Here is a 20,187-nt window from a genome sequence, read left to right on the forward strand (position 1 = left end):
AGCCCCTTTTAAATGAATAAATAAAATAGTTTTTGGGTGACTGTGTTAGATAAACCATGTTTCTTCCAAACATAGAGTGCGCCTTTATTCCTCAATACCATGATGTCATGTGACTGATGACAGATGGCAGACACAAATCTGATCTTTGCTGAATGATGAGAGTATTTTATGGTTATGAAGATTTCTGAATTTGTGGAAATTTTACCCTACAGAGGAATTGCAGTGACTTATCAGATGACAAATCTGTTGGTATTAGTTTTGACCACTAATGGAAATACACAGCATCACTACAGATGACTTACGCCCACAAAAAAAATAACACCCACAGTTTATGAAAAATAAAACCTAAAGTAGCCGGGCAGTGAATTGCCCACACTGGTTATTCAAAGAGCATAGAGTGAGAAATGTAGTGGCGCAGGCGCAGCACTCGCACTGACAGCAGTAATGAGAGGTGGGTGCTTGTGTAATTGACCTGTTAATGGGCTTGTGCTTATCGGGTGGAAAAACAGAGCCATAGACTTCATTACTGAAATATCAAGCCAAAATATGCCAGAAATCAGCACATTCAACTGCTTCCTGGCGTATGTCATTAAATCTGAGTTTGGATGTTTGTTTTGACAGCCTGAAGGATGTCGAGCTGAAACAGCAGTTGTTTGTGTATCTCAGAGAGATGTGTTTGTGGATGAATCTGTCGGATTTGGTTTGCAGCAACTGATTTGAATGGCTCAAACTGCAAACTGGCTGTCAAAACCTGTGAGCTGCTTACCTGTCCTTACAAAAAAAAAAAAAGTACTGTGGCTGTACCCTCAATGGTACCAAATGGTAATATGGGCATGTTGGTACGCAGTGGGTTCCAGGTTTGAGACCTCTAGTGAAGAAAAAAAAAAGATATTTTTGGGTTACAGTGTAATTATACATTTAAAAACTGAAGTACTTAATATAGGGTTGGGTTTAGGGTTAATTGCGTGTAATTATGCATAATTTGTTGTTATCAGTAACTACATGTTATGTGTACAAGGGCACTGTAAAATAAAGTGTTATCATTTGAATAGAAAACTTGGACTTCAGAATGTCCAATTTGGTACATCATTAACTTTATCGATATATTTATATCTTAGAACAGATTTTTTTTTTTTTAATACAGCTTTTTAGTTAGGCTATTAAAATTTTAATTCAGCTATATAGGCCAGTGGTCTCAGACGATTGGAAACTAGTCACCGTTTTAATCTCCGGTCCTGCGGTGTGATAAGTTATTTGTCAAAACTAAAAATACTCCATAAAGTCTCTAAATGAATTTGAGCTCATGCATATTAACTTTAAAAGAATTAGCAATGCTGTTTAAAATGGTTTTAGACGGAGTAGAAATGCCTACTTTCTCTGGAGTAGCCTAGGCATGTAGGCCTAAACGTGTAGTCGACATGCCTACTTGAGAGAAAGTTACCATGGTAATCTATCAAGAGAAAATTATAGTAACCTACTTTTAGCCAGTGTCGACAGCATTTTTGTACATCAGTTGCTATCTGAGTCAGCTGCGCGCGCCGATGATGCCCAGAAAAGCTGTCTAGGTAGAAGGAAGCGCACTACAGGTTTTGATTAAAAGAGGGGTTTAGGGCATTAAGTTGAGCTTTGTCAGGGAAAACAGCAGTGAGGTGCGCACGGGTCACCGACTCGGATCTTTATGGATTATTATTTTTTCTGCATCAACTGCAAATCACGTGAGATGAATGTGCAATGACAGTGTCCCGACACCGAACGGTCTCGCGCAGTTCTCGAGGAACGGACACGCGCTCACATACCTTCATGTAATCTAGTGCTTCATCGCATTTTTTTTTCCTGTGTTTTCTTTCTTTTTATTTTGCTTTTTGGTTTGGTTTATTTAATAGCAATGGCTTGGCCGTGTATCAGCAGAGTCTGTTGCTTGGCTCGCTTCTGGAACCAGTTCGATAAATCGGATTTGTCGGTTCCGCTAACGATTCAGAACTACTCGGACATCGCGGAGCATGAGGTGCGATCCGTCACCAAACTCGTCTCCACGGAGCAGGCACCGAGCGTCGACTTCGTAACGCCGGATCACGCTGCTGGAGTCCGGCGGCCACACCGGGGACGGACCGAACCGAGTTATAAACCCCGCGAGGACTACCATCCCTCGAGTGTGCCTTTCCCAAGCATCACCCAGTATAAACAGGATTACAAACCCTGGCCCATCCCGAAAAAGGACAACTTTCCCTGGATTAGTAACGGAGGGAAAGCTTTGACGGACAGCCCGGTGAACGGTTACTCTGACGGGGCGGAGAGACAGGAGCGGGGCGGCCGGCAGAGAGGAGATCAGATCAGCTCATACAGGTACTGATGTTCCTGCTGTTCTTCAGCACATCTCGTTCACTGCAACTCACTCACACTTCTCAACAGTTAGTTATTATCAGAATCATGAGTAAATCGATTTTACTGATCCAGCTAAGATTGCTATGGGAGTTTATTTTTTTTAGCCTACTTATACAAATCACACAGGCTAGATAAAAATTCCCAATAATAATAATATTTTTATTTTATTTTATTTTAGCCTATGTACGGCGACAAAAAAAAAAAAAAAAATCCATAGTACTATGGACAATCTTTTCTCAATTTTTATGCACCAAATATACTACTCTTAAATAAAGTGTAATAATAATAACACTTATTTTTTATTTTGTATGACCGATAAAATGTGGTATCTTTGAGATATGTCCACTAAATAAATTGCTGCTGGGGAATATATTTGCCTGATAGCTTTCATTGATTTATTGTGCAGAGAAAAGTGTCCTTTCTTTGAAGATAGTTTGCTGTGGTGCTGTAAAGGGACTCGTGTGGTTGTAATGGTTGTGCATTGCAGTGATTTTCAGACAGTGTGATCACTGTCATGCATATTTCATCTGACGGCTCATGAAAGACTGGAATGAAACTAAAATAATCACATATGATAAAACAGTTATTTAATGAGAACAGAATGAATTATGAACAGTCCTCTGCGTTCATCAGCCTTTGGTTAAAGGATGTGATCTGTGAATGCTGTGATCATATAAAACCATAGCCTACTATTATTCACCCAAACATTTCATAGATTCGCAAAATTTTGTTTCCCTTCTAAATTTCTGAACAGGAATGTAGAGATACGGATAGTGAGCATCATTTTTCATACAGGTTATGCTGAAGTAAATCTATGGTGGGGAAAGTTACTTTTAAAAAGTAACTAATTGTGTTTCTGAGTTACTTATTATGTAAAGTAATTTGTTGTTACTTTTTCTCATCTGGGCTAGGCTTGCTTGTTTTTTAATAACAAAAAAGTTCTATTTTTGGCAAATGTAAAGCCTCAGACTGAAGGAAATGCAAATGCATGCCAGTAGAGAGCGCAGGTCAAATAAACATTTCAGCTGCGCCACCATTCTGGATCGCAGGACAAGTTTAAAACCCTTACTTCAGCAAAAAAAAAAATATAATGTGATGCTTGTCTAAAGTAATTTTTGCTTATTAGTATGGTTGAATTGGATCATCAAAGGTCAGCAGCAAAGACATTGCTTAATAAATTGAAATTAAATACATAAAGTATATTTGTGTAATTTAACATTTAATTATTGTAGGTTTGTAGTATTTTCTGAGTTTGCATTTTCACCGTTATCGTTCATTTGGAGGAATACCGAATCTGTTTCTTTAGTCTAGAACGAATAACCATCATGTTCACACAACACCTTTGCCTTTCACTCCCGATTTCTCTCAACATGGGGACAGGAGAGCTGTCTGTCTATACGTGGGGGGAAAAAGTAATTCAGATATTTTGTTGTAAATGTAATAGTAATGCGTTACTTTACTAGTTACTGGGAAAAGTAATCTGATTACGTAAAGTGCGTTACTTGTAATGGTGGGCACCTGTGGCTCTCATTTTGCAGCCTGACTTTAACTCAGCGTGACATCTGCTGCTCTTCACTGCAGATCCTCAGGGCTCCCTCTCTGTTTTTGCCTGTCTGTCTTTTTCTGTCCCTGTCTGATACATTTTATCTTTCTCTGGAATCAGACAGGAGTACCAGCCTTGGTCTGGAGCCCGGCCGCCAAAGCCTGGCCACAAACGGCCCACCTCCCTGGGCACAGGTGCTGACAAGCCCCCGGCGGAGACCAGCTACCAGGCCGCCTTCAGCACGGACACACACAGACACACGGACGGGGTACAGGAGACCAGCACACACGGTCTGTCAGAGAGAGCACACACACACAGGACAGAGATCAGCATGAAACCGGAGGTGAGTGTGAGGACAGATCAGAGGAGACGTGTGGAGAAGAAGAGGAGTTCAAATCTGACAGCCGCTGATGTGACAGAAACTTTCAGACCATGCTCAGCAGAATGAGACTGAACTGCTTCTGTGATATAATCAGCAGGAGATCAATGTGGAAAACCAAGCTCAGTCACAAAAAATAAGTTTTATCAAGAAGAGAAATTTCTCTCTCTCTCTCTAAAAAAAAAAAAAATTATATATATATATATATATATATATATTTTTTTTAATTAATAATTCAGAAAGTATACATTAAATCGATCACAAGTGACAGTATAGATTTAAATGACCAACAAACAAAAAAATTAATAAATGTTATGTTTCAAACTTTCTATTTTTCAAAGAATCCTGAAAAAAAAAAAAAATCACTGTTTCCACAAAAATATGAAGCAGCACAATGTTATCAACATTAATAACAAGAAATGTTTCTTGAGCAGCAAACCAGCATATTAGGATGATTTCTGAAGGATCATGTGACACTGAAGACTGGAGTAATGATGTTGGAAATTCAGCTTTGCATAACAGGAAAAAAATGAAATGGAAGCCTACAGGGTAAAAGTATGGGACAGTTTTAGCAGAAATATGCAAATCTTATAGTTGTCAAAGCATTTGCATGAATTATTCACATTTGATATTTGAGCTGTAAAGTTGACATAATCCTTTTGAAGTGGTTTTACTTTTCTAGGCAAATGAACTTGTGGCCATAACCTATGTAATTGACAAATGAAAATGACTTTCTGTGGTAATCATCAGCATTTAACCCATAATTATGTAAGCAGAGATGTTGATTTGCGTAACCTTTTAGGTTAATCTGCTAAATCAAGCCTAATATGCAATTAAATTATTATTATTTTTAACACTGATCCCTTTCTGGGACAAATGAGAGTTTTAGGTCAGTCCAGCTGATCTGGTAGAAGCGCTGATTCATTGGAGTTATGTAATCGGTGACCCGCTCCTGTGTCCCGTTGTGTGAATCTAGTCTGAGCGCTACCTGTCAATAATGATCCAAACTAACAGCTACTGCTGAAGCTTTTGCACATCAGAGGTCTTCAACCCTGCTCATGGAGACCCACTGTCCAGTAAAAGAGCAGGATTGAGACCTCTGCAGTAAAGAATGCACTAATTAGGGTTCATCAATTAGTCCTAATTACTCTCTGGGTAACGCAAGCTGTCATACCTCACACATGACCAGTGAGAAAAGAAACACAATGCCAGGAGTCTGAGGCAGATCTATGAGAATTTGTGAAGCATTTGTGCTCCTGGTTTAAAAGTCTCTGTGATTGAGTTGTAACTTTTCCCTTCATAACCTCGGCACTGCTCCATTTGTCAAGTTGTCATATAGATCCACTAGTCTGATGTTTTTTTTATGATGGTTGTACGGGTCTGATATCCCTCTATGACTGTAGTTGGATCTCTATGAGAGATTTTAACATACAATGAGAACGCTGATAATGTTGAACATGCAGCTGCTGGATCATACTGTGAGGCTGATATGCTTACATTGTGTGGGTCATGTGTATGTGTAACCGTACTGATAGAGTCTAGTCCACTGGAGACTTGCGTGACTGAGCCAGCTGGCATTATTTAAGCTGTCCCAAGGGTTTAACTCACACACAACTCGTCCTGCCCTCCCAATCTCCCTCCAGATGATGCATCTAATTTAACTGAAAAAGGCAGACTGACCGTCCACTCTTCTTAAACACTTATTGGAGAGACAAAACCAGATGATCATTCTTAATTCTTTAAAGGGATAGTTCACTTTGAAATTAAATTTCGGTATGTTTTAGCTTACCTCAAGGGCATCCAAGATGTAGGTGTCTTTTTTCCCGCAGTAGTTTCAATTTTGATATTTTTAGGTCAAACCGTTCTTGTCTGTCAGTCATTTAATGCAGGTCTATGGTCACTGTCTCAAAGAGCATGCACAGAGTCCAAATTAAAACAATTCCCCATCGTCCAAATTAAACAATTCCCCATCGTAAGTACACATTGATGGCCTAAGACACGAAACGAGCGGTTTGTGTGGGAAAACGAACAGTATTTATATAGTTTTTACCTCTTGTAACACAGCCACGTCCAAGTGATCTGAGGGCGCGAGCGCATCCTAGTGTGTGACGTGTATGCAGACTGGTGCATAGATATATATAGACTTCGAGACAGTGACCATAGACCTGCATTAAATGACTGTCAGACAAGAACGGTTTGACCTAAAAATATAAAAATTGAAACTACTGCGGAAAAAAAGACACCTACATCTTGGATGCCCTTGAGGTAAGCTAAAACATACCAAAATTTAATTTCAAAGTGAACTATCCCTTTAAGTGGCAATTATTTCATTATTGTTTTCTGTAAGACCATCAGTTTATTATGGAAGCTAGTTTCTGCCGACTTTTTATCTCACAATTCTCACTTTTTTCTCGCAATTGCGAGTTAATATCTCAGTTCTGAGAAAAAAAAGTCAGAATAGCAGGATATAAATTTGCAATTGTGAGAAAAATTGAGAGTTTGAGAGTATGACTTTTCTCTCAGAATGAGATATAAAGTAGCAATTTCAAGTTATAAAGTCAGAATTGCGATATATAAACTTAGAATTGTGAGATAAAAAGTTGCAATCACCTTTTTCAGAGGCCGTTTACACGACACTACTAAAAACTGAAAACTTTTATGCGTTTTGGCCGTTCATTTACGCGACAGCTGCGTTTTGGTGGCCTGAAAACCAAGCGGCAACCTTCCGGTCTCTCTCTTGAATCCAACACGGAAGTGGCTTAAACTGCAATTCATCGACTGGCCGCTAGAGACAGGCTCCGAGAGAGTTAATCCCATAGACCACCCATGTTAATATACCCAACTTTACAGCAGAAAAAAAACAAAAAGTGGTTTTGGTCTATACAGCTAATTTTGGCCTTCATGACAATTGTGAGGGGGGTGAATTCTTTTTATAACTCATCCGTTTAAATTATATTCATGCTTAAAGTTCGTGCATAATTAAGGGCGTGGTCACTTGAGTGACAGGGGCCGTTTGTCTGCTGTCTGTTAGCCATCACGTCACCTCAGCTAATCCCGCCTTTTTGCCCATTTTCGTTTATCCATACATCCATATTTTTTTACAGTCTATGCTGAAAACGCAAACTTTTGAAAACGGGTTTCAAAGTGAAAGTTTTAGAAAACAATACCGTTATTGTGTAAACTGCAGAAATGTGAATGTGTGAAAACGCATGTAAAGTGACATCGGCATCTACTGGCCTGGCATGAATAATACAGCGTTTTAAATGTTTTCGTGGATCCGTTTGAACGGGATCGTTTTGCCAACATTGTCCTCTGTACACAAAAAAAGCAAAGGGAAAAACTTTTCCGTTTTTAGTACATCGTTGTCGTGTGAACATACTCTCGTTTGTATTCCCTGGATGAAACAAGCTTCCATAGTTTATTACAAGCTTCATGAAACCAAGGAAATTTGATCACACTCTGTTTGCTATTGAAATTGATTCATAGATTTATAAAGCACATTTTAGTTGTCTCACTGATGGGGCCGTTTACACGACACTGGTTTCAACTAAAAACATTTTGGCTGTTCATTTACACGAAAACACTGTTTTGGGGGGCCTGAAAACGCAAACTTTTGCAAACAGGTTTCAAAGTGCTATCGTCTCCATGTAAACAACAAAAACGTGAATTTGTGAAAACGGTGACGTCATGCGCATGCGTATATTTGTTCAGTCTATAGGAGTTTTTCATTACAAAGTGACATCGACATCTACTGGTCTGGCAGCAAAATACAGCGTTTTTTTTTTTTTTTTTTTTTTTTTTTTTAGCTGTTTTCGCATTTTTAGTACATCATTGTCGTGTAAATGTACCCTAAATGAGGTCATGGATCACTCTGCTGATGAATTGAGTTGGTTTAGCTGTGTTAGATAAAACGATTCAAAATCTGCAGGGTTCCAGGAGCAAGACTTTGAGAAACACTGTTGTAGAGATCAAACCTGCACAGGTTTCACGGCGAATAAATCCCAGGGTTTCATAAGTTGTCATGTGACCTTAAATGACAGCTAAACAGATTATATAAGCTTTTAAGTTGACATCAGTTTCCCATACGACAGCGCTGATGGTCAGCAGCCTATGTCAGATGACAGACAGAAGTGGGCCATGTTCAAAGTGGAATATTACTGTACTGTATACTGCATACTATATTTTAAATGTCATTTATTCACGTGATGGCAAAGCTGAATTTTTATCATCATTACTCCAGTCACACGATCCTTCAGAAATCATCCTAATATGCTGATTTGCTGCTCATGAAACATTTATTATCAATGCTGAAAAGAGTTGTACTGGTTAATATTTTTGTTGAAACTGTGATACTTTTTTAAAAAATTCTTTGAATAGATACTTCAAAAGAACAGCATTTATTGAAAATCGCAATCTTTTGAAACATTTTAAATGTCTTTATAAATGTCACTTCTGATCAATTTAATGTCTTTTCGGAATAAAATAATGGCTTATTATCTTACTGACCCAAACCTTTTGAACTGTAGTGCATATAGTACTGTGCAAAAGTCTTTCGAAACAAGCCCTCTTATCATTTCAGAAATAATTTTTACGTTTGTTGGCAGTCTCAATGGCCAAATTTGCATACTGTGGATGCAATATTATGGTGTGTTCAAGCCATGTCATAATTACCGTAACAATTCTGGACTGTAAAAACGAAAAGCCTTTACGTGCTTGTAGAAGATGTACGCAAGTACAATGTGTAAAAAAAAAAACGAATTGTACCACCTGACCACTGCAGATTTAAAATGTGTTCGACTTGATTTTTATGGTAATTCCGACATGACGTGAACGCAGCATTATTAATTCATAAAGCATTTCCAGCAGTAATTGGTAGTATGCCATTCTGAAGACCTGAGGGATGGACAGTGTCTGCTGCTTTAAGCGAGTCTGTGTGGCTGAGGGTGTCGAGTTCTTATTCTAGAAACGCTAAACAGTGTGAGAGTGTGTGTGAAAGAGAACAAGATTTAGTAGATCATAAATCTAATTTTCACCTCACTGCTTGGCTTCTCATATAGCAAACTCTTATTAGATGTCAAAGGGAGAGAGAGAGAGAGAGAGAGAACGAGAGAGAACAAGGCAAAGAACAAAGAACAAAAGATGGAGGCAGGGTGAAGGGAGATTATATTCTATAATGTGTGACTTGGACGAGCACATCCCAAATTATAGTACTTAAATAGTATGCTAAAGCTGCCCAAATTGTGCTCTATTTTTAGTGGATTTTTGAAGTGTGCATACATTTTAGGCTAATATGTCCCACAACACCCTGTGCTGCAGAAGAGGAGGGGAGTATTACATGACCTTATGGTTTTTTTTCCAACTACTTGCATTTTAGATGAAAATTGTAAATGTAAATTCAGGCTTGGCCTGAGAAGTGCCATATCAGAGCAGCAAATAAAAAAAATACACAGTGCAACTGTTTTCAACATTGATAAGTAATGTTTCTTAAGCACCGAGAATCTGAAGGATCATGTGAAAAATTCAGGATGCAGAAAATTCAACTCTTCTATCAGACCAATAAATTAGTTTAAAATATTTTAAAACAGAAAATGGTTGTTATAAATGGTAATAATACTTCAGCAATTTTACTGATTTTAATTTATTTTTGATCACATAAATGCAGCTTTGGTGAACATAAGAAAGCGTTAATCACTCACCCCCATGTCGTTCCAAACCAGTAAGTCTTTTGTTCATCTTCGTAACAAATGAAGATCTTTTTGATGAAATCTGAGACCTTTCAGCTGTCTCCATTGACAGCTACACAACGACCACTTTGACATTTCAAAAGTTAATAAAAAGATCATAAAACTGAGTGTTTTAGTCCAAATTTTCTGAAGACTCGATCGCTTTATATGATGAACAGATTGAATTTAGGCTTTATTCATATATAAACATTCATCAACTCACACATCAGTTGTGGTAAACGGAAGCTCAAGCAAGTTCGCTTGGCTTACGAGAACCAATGAGGTTCGTTCTCATGTGTTACGCAGGTTCGGATTGGCTTCTGTTTATGTCCTCAATGTTTATGTCAATAAAAGCCTAAATTCGATCGAGTCTGGTGGAGGGTGAGTAATTAATGACAGAATATTCATTTTTGGGTGAACTATTCCTTTAAATGATTTTACTAATCTCCAAACTTTGAATGGTATTTATTAACTTTTTTTTTAACAGATTTTGACCTTTTTTTTAAAAAAAATGATTTTAACAAAAATGTTTTTGTGTAACAGGAGCCGAAGACTAAACTGTCACCAAATCCATCTGCTGTCTTTCAAAGCAAATCCAGGATCTTCAACATATGATCCATCAAGCTCCCCACACTCACGTCTGATTCAGCCTTTCACTAGAAGAGAAGACCATTTTGAAAAAGGAATGTCTAAAGAGACACCTGAATGTTATTCTGAGAGACTAGGATAATCAGAGGAAGAAAATGCCTAAGGATGATTAGAAACTGTTTCAAAGCAAGAGCTTGTGAAGAGCAAAATCAGTCAAACTAAATCATTCCACTGAGGAAATTACAGAACTAGAGGATTTTTGCTGGAAATTTACACAATGTAATATCTATGCAAGAGAATGTATGCTTCAAATGTCAACCATCTACTTGAATGATATGTTTGTAAGACGGATCAGGTTTAAGAGAAAGAGAGTAAGAGTGTATGAGTGTGAGAAAGTTTTAAGGCCTCAAATTCTGCTGAGCTCACCCTGTCCCTGCTGAATGAATATCTGCATGTTTCGTAATAGTTTTATGAAGCGATTGAATATGCACAATTAGAAATGTTTTAAAAGAAAAGTGTAATCTAGTAACTCTGTGTCTGGATGTGCGTGTGTATCCTGTACGAGCCTTGTTAATAGCATTATTTTGTATATAGTGATGATGTTGGTCTGCCTTTATCGATCTGTTAATGTCTGCCTGAGGACGCCTGGTATTTCCAATCACCCCTTTCTTGCTCCAGACTCACTAACCCTTTATGAAACGCACATAAAGACTGTAACATTAAGAATATTTCACTGATTTCTGGGTTGTCCAAGTTTTTTTTTGTAAATTTGGTTTAGAGATAAATGGGGAAACTAAGGCAAATCTGTTTAAATAAAAATGACATTCTTAAAATTCTCTTCCATATTATTTGGCTGATTCACATCTTACAAATATTTATGATTTAAAAACACCTCACATGTTCTTGTAACTAACAGGGGGGGGGGGACTGCAATGATACACACATGCACCTTTTGACCAATGAATTTTCATGACTTTTGACAAGTCACTCAAAATTATTATAAAACTCGCTCTTTAAAGAGCAATTCAGAGCAAAAGGAAAGTGCTGAGCTTGACTATTTACAAGAGACATTTCCATGTATTTATATTATTTATAGAAATTGAATTGATTAAGGGTAATTTAGAGCCAATTAAATATTTAAGTCCTGAGCATAACTATTTACAAGAGACATTTTCATGTCTATTAAATAGACTTGAACTCTCTCTAAAGCAGCACAAAAATGGTAACACTACGTTTAGGGTCCTATTCTATTCTATACTATTAAATAGTTGCTTATTAGCAGGCATATTACTTGGATAGTGGCTGTTTATTAGTACTTATAAAGCACATATTAATGCATTATTCTGCATGACCATATTCTACATCCCTGATTCTACCCTATACCTAAACTTAACAACTACCTTACTAACTATTAATGAGCAGTAATTAGGAGTTTACTGTGGCAAAAGTCGTAGTTAATAGTGAGAATTAGACCCTAAACTAAAGTGTCAAAAAGCAATTACGAATCAATGCGATTTTTACATTTTCTGTCGAAAACTTGGAAAAAGTGGCTAAATGTTGTGGGTAAATCTGCTTACACGTGCATCTCTCTGAAGTTCACCATTTTGCTACGCGACATTTCATTTGTACTGGCAGTTGGAAAAAGAATAGAACAAATCAGGACAGATGGATCCATCTTAGTTTTTAATACAAGAATAGTCATTTTCTGATACACAATGTAAAGGTAAAACATCCAGGAGTTCGGTTAGACAAGTAATGACTGACTTTAACACTGAATAAACACACACAAATTCATTCTATCCCATCCACACAAACGCACCAAAACAATTCTTGATGTGTTTTAAGCACACACACAGAAACCGAGGCTAGTTGTATGACAAAACATAACACCCCACCAAACAACAGATTTAGCAAACACACAAATGCCTCCTGTCTATCTGCACATTTTCCTCAATGCCCCCAAATGAAAACAAAAAAAACTTCCACCCTCACTGAAGTTCAATCCTTCATAAATCCTAGTTGTACGAAAAAGATTCATATGAAAACGGCATGATTAAGACTTTTCTTAGACATTCTTTGCCCTAGTGTGAAACAAGTGAAGACGTGCGACTCAAAAAGGACATTTCAACTCCACCCAAAGTTCTTAGAACCACATGAGAAGATCATTTAAGACCCAATAAAAAAAAGACAATGAACGAGGATGATTTCACATAAGCGGCACAAAAGAAAAGTAATTACCTTCTCCAAATAAATCCTGCTTGGTAAAGTACAGAAAAAGTAATAGTTTTTCTGTACAGTTCAATGGCTCATTTAATGTCTGCATTTCTGGTTAAAGTAATACCCCAAACTGAAAATGTTGTTGCAGATTTGGAAATAATACATGAGGATGAGTGAATAATTCCAGAAGTCATTTTTGGGTGAACTATTCCTTTAAGACTAATATAAGCTAAACAGTTCTGTGTCAGCGGCAGAGCAGGGTCATGTGATCATGAGTTTCATTTTCAGAGATTGAGGGTCTCAATGTAAGCAGAATCATGGAAGAGCGGTTAATAGCTTTGATGCATGAAGCATCTACTGTACCTGCTCATTTCTCAAGAGATAACTGGACTGTAGTTATTGTACTGATGGTTACATTAATATACGGGACCATAGTTCATAAATATCAGAATTCATGAAAAAAGCATGAAAAATAAATATAAATAGAGTGATGTAGCCATACGAAACGAACGCTGTTAAGGCAGCGTGTCAAGATTACGTTGCTATCCATGTGGTGATCTTTCCCTTGAGCTCAGTACTCTCGTATCTGCAGCTGCTGTCATCCTAAATAATTACGCCACGGGAAAGTCAGAGGATATTTGCGCCTGTGATTGATCAGCCCTTGCACATTCTCCATCTTTACACAATGTGAGGGGAATGAGTTAGTGTGTGACATTCCACCTGTGTCGTCTGTGGTCAGATGCCAAGAGGTGAAGTCAGTCAGCGTGGCTTTCATCCTTCACCATGATGCCCATGTACCTATCAGAGACAGAGATTATGTACTAGAGATTCAAAAATGAATAAATAAAGCTGCAATAAAATGCCCTCACGTTTCCAGCTTGTTCCAGACCATGGGAACGCTGATGACAGACGCTGATGATAGTTGAGAAAAAAGAAAATATAGAGAAGTCTATAATGAGAGCAAAATTACCTATTAGTCAGAAAATCACAGGTGGGAATAGAGCTAATGGCCTGATGCACATCCATAGCCGATATCTCTCTCGGAGTTCTGTGGAGACAAGAAGAGAGGGATGAAAACAAGGATGGGAAAGAGAGAGAAAACTCACGGTACATTTGCTATCTTGGTGTAATGGGTTATTGAACTTTGAGCATTAAATGAGTGGTCTCAGAGTCTTGTCAAACCGCTGCTTTCTGTTAATGTACGAGACATCGACCAGTTCCTGCTTGACTGATCAACACTATAAAAGGCAGTTACAGAAGAATGTATAAAAGCCTGATGAAATATTCTGCTCAATCAGTGTGTGTGTGTGTGTGTGTGTGTGTGTGTGTGTGTGTGTGTGTGTGTGTGTGCTGAGTAAGTAGAGCAGCACTGAGCCGATCTCTTCTCTCTCTCAGGGCTGGGCTTAGCTGCTCTACAACTCAAATAAATCAGATTTTAATGAGCCATTCTCAGTGCTCTGATAATTACACATTATCATAAAGCACTTTCCCACAACCATGATAGAATCACATTAGATGAAGTTCAATGCTCAGAGTTCATCAAAATTGACCATGAAATAATGCTACAAGCTCCATCTGAAAAGAACAAAACTGCTTTTACTCTGAATCCTGCTGGTTTACCCATCTGTCCTGATTAATCTTGTACTGGCATATGGGCGGACACACTGACCTGTTTTGCTGGGTTTTCCCATGGGCATTTGCCAAAGACTCCCTGAGGATTTCACTGGCAAACTGCTCCACAGCCTATGAAGAGATTTCGACAACATTCAGCACTGGCATGTTAAAAATGCATTATCAATTCATAACACTGTGTTCTTCTCAGGAAACATTTTCTGTTCTCACCGAGAGTAAAAAGAAGACAAACAAAAGCAGAATGAGCAAAAAAAAAAAAAAAAAAAAATCATGATTTGTCGTGGATTCTGTTTACAAAAACAGAATAACAAAAAGTACATAGTGTAAGTTTCTCTCATAAAATAAAAACAAATTACTCAATCTCAGACTATTTACCTTAAGAACCATGGTCTCCACGACAGGAGCAAAAACGTTCTTCTCCACCTCCACCTGCTGCAGCGTGACACCGATCTAACACACACACAACATATCGTTACATGTCTGACACAGCAGAAAGTCAACGAAAATTTCAATCTCACTCACCTGCTCCGCCGTGTCTCTGATGAACTGGGTCGATGGGCAGCGCCCCAAGAAAAACTTGGGTTCCTGTTCGGCCTCTTCCTGTTCCAGTTTGACTTTGACCTTGGCAGCGTCTATGTCTTTCACACTGATGATGTCAAGAGGCTCATTATCTTCCTCGTCAGGCTCCGCCTTCAGAATCTTCTGAAGTTGCTCCAAACGTTGAGACAACTCCTCACAGCCCGTCAGAGTCGAGCTACACTCTAACAAACACACACACACACACACACACACACACACACACACAAACGTGTTAGTGTAAAACAGCAGCTAGTAGAGCTAAACAAACACACCAAAAACGAACAATACTCTTGATCTACATTATGGCTCGGTTCAACGGTTCCAAACATTATTATTATTTAATTTATTTATTCACAATACTATTATTTTGATCAATAATAATCATTTGTATTTTGCCTAATAATTATTATAATTAATTAATATATTATAATAATTAATAATAATAGTTTGTATATAACCTGATATTTATTGTATTCATTTATTATTATTACTATTATCATTATTCATAGTGCCTAATAATTAATATAATTAATTAATTAAATATTATTGTTGTTGTTATTATATTGTTGTAATATATTATCATAATAATATTGTCATTATTATTACTACTACTATTAAAAATAAGTTTATGAAGTGCCTTAATTATTTATTATTATTAACAATAATACTAATTATTTTTATCAATAGTAATCATTTGTATTTTGCCTAATAATTATTATAATTAATATATTATAATAATTATTAATAATAATAATAGTTCGTATATAACCTAATATTTGTGTAAATGTATTATTATTATTAGTTTATAGTACCTAATAATTATTATAATTATTATAATTAATTATTGTTATTATCATTACTACTTCTATTACTAAAATAATAGTTTATAATGTGCCTTATGATTTATTATTATTATCATCATCATCAACAATACTATTATTTTTATCAATAATCATTTGTATTTTGTCTAATAATTATTACAATTAACATATTATTAGTAATTATTATTAATAATAATAGTTTTATATAATATTGTTTATTATATTAATTTATTATAATAATAATAATAATAATAATTATTATTATTAGTTATATAGTGCCTAATTATAATTAATTGTTATTATTATTATTATTAATAATAGTTTATAAAGTGCCAAATAATTATTTGTTATTTTTATTAATAGTTTGTATAGTGCCTTTTAAAAAAAAAACCAAGGATGTTTTACTCTGTACAAAAAAAAGGCGGCAAAAAAAAAAAAGTACAACAAACAAGACTCCTTAGTGAGTATCCTCACCATCTACTGTCTACACAGGATATTTTCTAAGGCAGCATGCTAACTGAAAACTAAACCTCATTAGTGACTAATTTAAAAACATTCCTTATGGACAACATCTCCATTAGTGGTCAGTCTGTTCAAACAAACAGCGCTTGTGATGCGCATTATGCCTCACACTCGATTTCAATAGAGTATGATGTCAGCACATAGCTAAGATAATGACTCAACCCTCTAATTAGAAAAACAAACAAAACAACATTTGGGTGAAACAGTCCACTGGATGTAACTGACATCATTTTCAGTGCCAAATAAAATATTCATAATCAACACTTTCCTTCTTGGATTCACCATCAGTTTATCACAATGCATTATGGATTCACAATGCATTTTCCTACGCTCCATGTAACTTCCATAAACTGTAAACAATCAGTGAAAAGTTCTCAATAATAAGCGTTTTCATAAACTGGGTACAACGAGAAGACATTATTCCACTGAATATTAAAAGGAAATTTAACAGTGTAAAAGCATTAACCCCAAAAGCCCCAAAAGCTTTTCATTGCTTATTTCTGCAGCAATATTACGGACGTGCTCAATATCACTGTAGTAATATATGTCTGTATTATGAAACACGCATTGCCTTAATCTAAAATGTTCATTAACTGGAACACTGAGTGATAATATTTCAAAGTGATTTCCTTAATACTGTATTTACCTGCTTTAGAAACATTCCAGTAAACATTGCTAATGGGGATTAGAGGTGAAAAGGGGAGACAATTACATTTAAAGCATCTGTGTGAAAGCAAACCTGGAAAGAAACGTGAAGATTTGGGGAGAAAAACAAGAGATTCTCAGTGCATTCCAGTGAATTATTAATGGGATATATGGTATATCATATTGTAATTAAACCCAAACCGGAAGTGCCTCCCATAATCGAAAACTCAGTAGACTCGTTAGCAAAAAGGAGGATAAAGCAGCATCATTTTGATATCTTTTTTATTATGAGGCAGCAAAAACTGTGTGTAACAGCATCTGGAGCATACAGTATCTAAGATGCCTTAAAATGCTGTCTTGGTAGGAAGCTCAGTTGGGATTGAAACAGAGCTGATGCTGAATTTCAGCTGCTTATGTCTGAACTGGAAATTCTGAGAGTTGATTTCATGCCCAACTCTGAATACTGACATAATTATACAGGCTAATGCGCCATATAGCAGGAAACTAAAGAGAGAGAGAACACTACTGGATTGTCTGTGCCAAGTCTTGTGTAAGTCAAAGCTCTGGATAGCTGAGAGAGACACAGGACATGATGAATTAACCTCAATCAAAGGTTCAAACACACACACGTTACATAAGCTACACACTCACCCGGTTCACTGTCGATCTGTGTGAGTATGTCCTCAATGGAGTCCTCCTCTGTGTGCTGGGGTTCAGGGTCAGGGGGTGTGTAACCCCGGAGACGGCACCAGCGGAGCACCTCTTTAGTTCTGGGTGGGGTGAGGGCCTGAAGACGAGGTGTTCTCTCTAACAGATCAGCACACACACGGCGCACAGCCACTGCTCGCTGCAACTACACAGAGAGAAAGAAACAAAGTAAATGAACAAAATCCAGAGCTTACAGATGCACCCAGACCAGATGAAACACAAACACTCCTGTACCTCTGCAGCTCTGCGTTTGCCAATGTTCCATGAGTAGTACTGATCCACAGAGGTGGCGCAGAACGGATGAGAGTCCTCATCTGTAAAGCACACAGACACACACAGACAGACACACACACACACACACACACACACACACACACACACACACACACACACACACACACACACACACACACACACACATCTCTGTAGGTCTGGCTTAGGGTAAATTTACATTATTTAAGTGGACTAAATGATTAAAGCAAGCTGGTAAACACCTGTCATTTCACTGGAAGAGTTTTGACATTTTGATTTAAAATTATGAGGTTAAAAAAAAGAAACATACACTGTCGTTCAAAAGTTTGTGGTTACTAAGATTTTTTTGTTTTAAAGAAATGAATACATTTATTCAGCAAGGATGTGTTAAACTTTTTTAAACGTAAAGACTATTACATTGTTAGAAAAAAATTCTAATTATATTTCAAACGAATGCTGCTCTTTTTAACATTCTAAGCATCAAAAGAATCCTGGAAAAAATTCCATAAAGGTTTCCACAATATTAAGCAGCACAATGATTTTCAACATTGATAATAATAAGAAATGTTTCTTAAAACCAAATCAGCATATTAGAATGATTTCTGAAGGATCGTGTGACATTAACGACGAGTAATGATGCTGAAGATTCAGCTTTGCCAACACAATTTAAATTCAAAACATTTTAAAATAGAAAATAGTTATTTTAAATGGTACTAATATTTCACAATATTTCTGTTTTTACTGTATTGTTGATCAAATAAATGCTTGGTGAGCTTGGTGACCATTTTAAAAAAAGTTACCAAACCCAAACTCTTGAACACCAGTACATGTATGGATGAATAACATGCAATTAGAAATTAACCAGGGTGAATTTTCATTGCATGCTGACTTTAAAGTCTGTGAAATTAAACTTACTTTTCTCAGGGATAATCAGAGGAAATTTCTTCACTATGACTGTCAGAAGCTGCGTCATGTTTTCGATGTGTTCCGTGCTGAGAGAGATTGACAATTTTTCAACAAATATGTTCACAAATATTACAAGCTTTCAACATTACAAAAAATATTATTATTGTATTTAAATTATTTTTATTTAAAAATAATTAATTATTTTAATTGTGAGTTTGCAGAGTAGATTGAAGACTAGGCACTGCAAAATAAAAAAGACAATAAATAGACAACATATCTTTCTATTGCTTTTTACTCAATAGTGTTACGAGATTGAATTGGTCAGAAAAATTGCAAGGCAACTTAAGGCCAATTTATACTTTGGCGTAGCATACGCACAGACGTGTCGTGTATCATACGCCATACCCTGATGTGCATCTCCTCAAAAATGTAACTACACGTCGCGACGACGCGGGCCGCAAGATCTGTGATTGGTCGGCTTGGTAGCATAGCATTTCCTCCTATGCATTTCCGGCGTGTTCTTCTGCACCGCCCGTCATTTTTAAATTCGGTTCAATCATCAACAGGTTCATGGGTCACACGTACCATCTCCTCCGACGCCTTCTCTCGTTTCTGCCTTTTAGTTTTAGTAATTTCACTAAAATTAACTGTTTTTCCACCTCGAAAAGCTCCAACTCCAACATGATCCGCTCTCTTAGTAGCCTAAACTCAAAACATTTAGGAATCTAAATTCAGTGGAACATTAAAACCCGCCCCCGGCAACTAGCGTTTCGGCGGTGTAACTGAAGAGCAACACAGACATAACGCAGAAGTATAAATGCTCACGACGGCGTCGCCTACGTGCGTAGCCTACGACGTACACTCGACGCAGAAGTATAAATTTGCCTTTAGAATAGAGTAATAAATAAAATTTAATTCACTCCAGAAAATGTTAAAATTTCGAGAATTACATCAGTATTATTACTGACTGGTTGTTGCTATGACAACGTGCAATTAAAAAATTGGTGAATGTGGAAGTCTATGGGTGTCAATGCCCCTCTGCAAAAACAGGAACCTTAGTGCATCACAGATGTTCAGACAGATCAGGACGACACAAAATTGTGTGTGGGCTTCTTACTTGATGAGTTCATGTGTTGATTCCATGCCCTGTTCTTCTTTAATAGCAGCTGTGTCTGTGGATGTCGGGGTTGTCGGCAAGGGAGCAGGGGTGGGTGTTGAAGTGGCTGGGGCAGATGTTTGGGGAGCTGGAGTCGTACAAGTGAAGCCAACCAAACCAGGTTCAGTTTTAAC

General features: G+C 37.1%; 2 protein-coding genes across 3 annotated transcripts in view; one reads left to right on the forward strand and one right to left on the reverse strand.

Moving 5' to 3' along the window:
- The first annotated feature begins 1,531 nt into the window (after positions 1-1,531).
- map6d1 (MAP6 domain containing 1) lies at positions 1,532-11,444 on the forward strand. The gene is made up of 3 exons (XM_081373710.1): positions 1,532-2,343; positions 4,046-4,268; positions 10,571-11,444. Exons 1-3 carry the CDS (start codon positions 1,886-1,888, stop codon positions 10,640-10,642), a joined length of 753 nt encoding a protein of 250 aa, XP_081229836.1. The 5' UTR covers positions 1,532-1,885; the 3' UTR covers positions 10,643-11,444.
- Positions 11,445-12,285: 841 nt separating this feature from the next.
- Positions 12,286-20,187, reverse strand: part of yeats2 (YEATS domain containing 2) — a 34,707-nt gene continuing 26,805 nt past the window's right edge. Inside the window, exons 23-31 of one of the 2 annotated variants that reach the window (XM_081375373.1) lie at positions 20,015-20,186; positions 18,907-18,983; positions 17,974-18,053; positions 17,683-17,884; positions 14,987-15,225; positions 14,840-14,914; positions 14,502-14,575; positions 13,803-13,880; positions 12,286-13,630 (exon numbers count right to left, since the gene is read on the reverse strand). In XM_081375373.1, the coding sequence (XP_081231499.1) occupies positions 13,588-13,630; positions 13,803-13,880; positions 14,502-14,575; positions 14,840-14,914; positions 14,987-15,225; positions 17,683-17,884; positions 17,974-18,053; positions 18,907-18,983; positions 20,015-20,186 (1,040 nt within the window). In that variant the 3' untranslated portion in view covers positions 12,286-13,587. Of the gene's footprint in view, positions 13,631-13,802; positions 13,881-14,501; positions 14,576-14,839; positions 14,915-14,986; positions 15,226-17,682; positions 17,885-17,973; positions 18,054-18,906; positions 18,984-20,014; position 20,187 lie in introns of those variants that run through there. The other variant, XM_081375374.1, reaches the window with a different exon arrangement.

Source organism: Scardinius erythrophthalmus (genome assembly GCF_964197995.2).
Source record: "Scardinius erythrophthalmus genome assembly, chromosome: 9".
Classification (NCBI taxonomy): Eukaryota; Metazoa; Chordata; class Actinopteri; order Cypriniformes; family Leuciscidae; genus Scardinius; species Scardinius erythrophthalmus.

What these genes read in the sequence shown, in the direction of transcription:
- map6d1 (XM_081373710.1), top strand. Translation starts at nt 1,886, where the DNA reads ATGGCTTGGCCGTGTATCAGCAGAGTCTGTTGCTTGGCTCGCTTCTGG. An exon ending in GATCAGATCAGCTCATACAG is followed by an intron (nt 2,344 to 4,045) that starts GTACTGATGTTC and finishes CTCTGGAATCAG; the next exon opens with ACAGGAGTACCAGCCTTGGT. An exon ending in AGATCAGCATGAAACCGGAG is followed by an intron (nt 4,269 to 10,570) that starts GTGAGTGTGAGG and finishes TTTGTGTAACAG; the next exon opens with GAGCCGAAGACTAAACTGTC.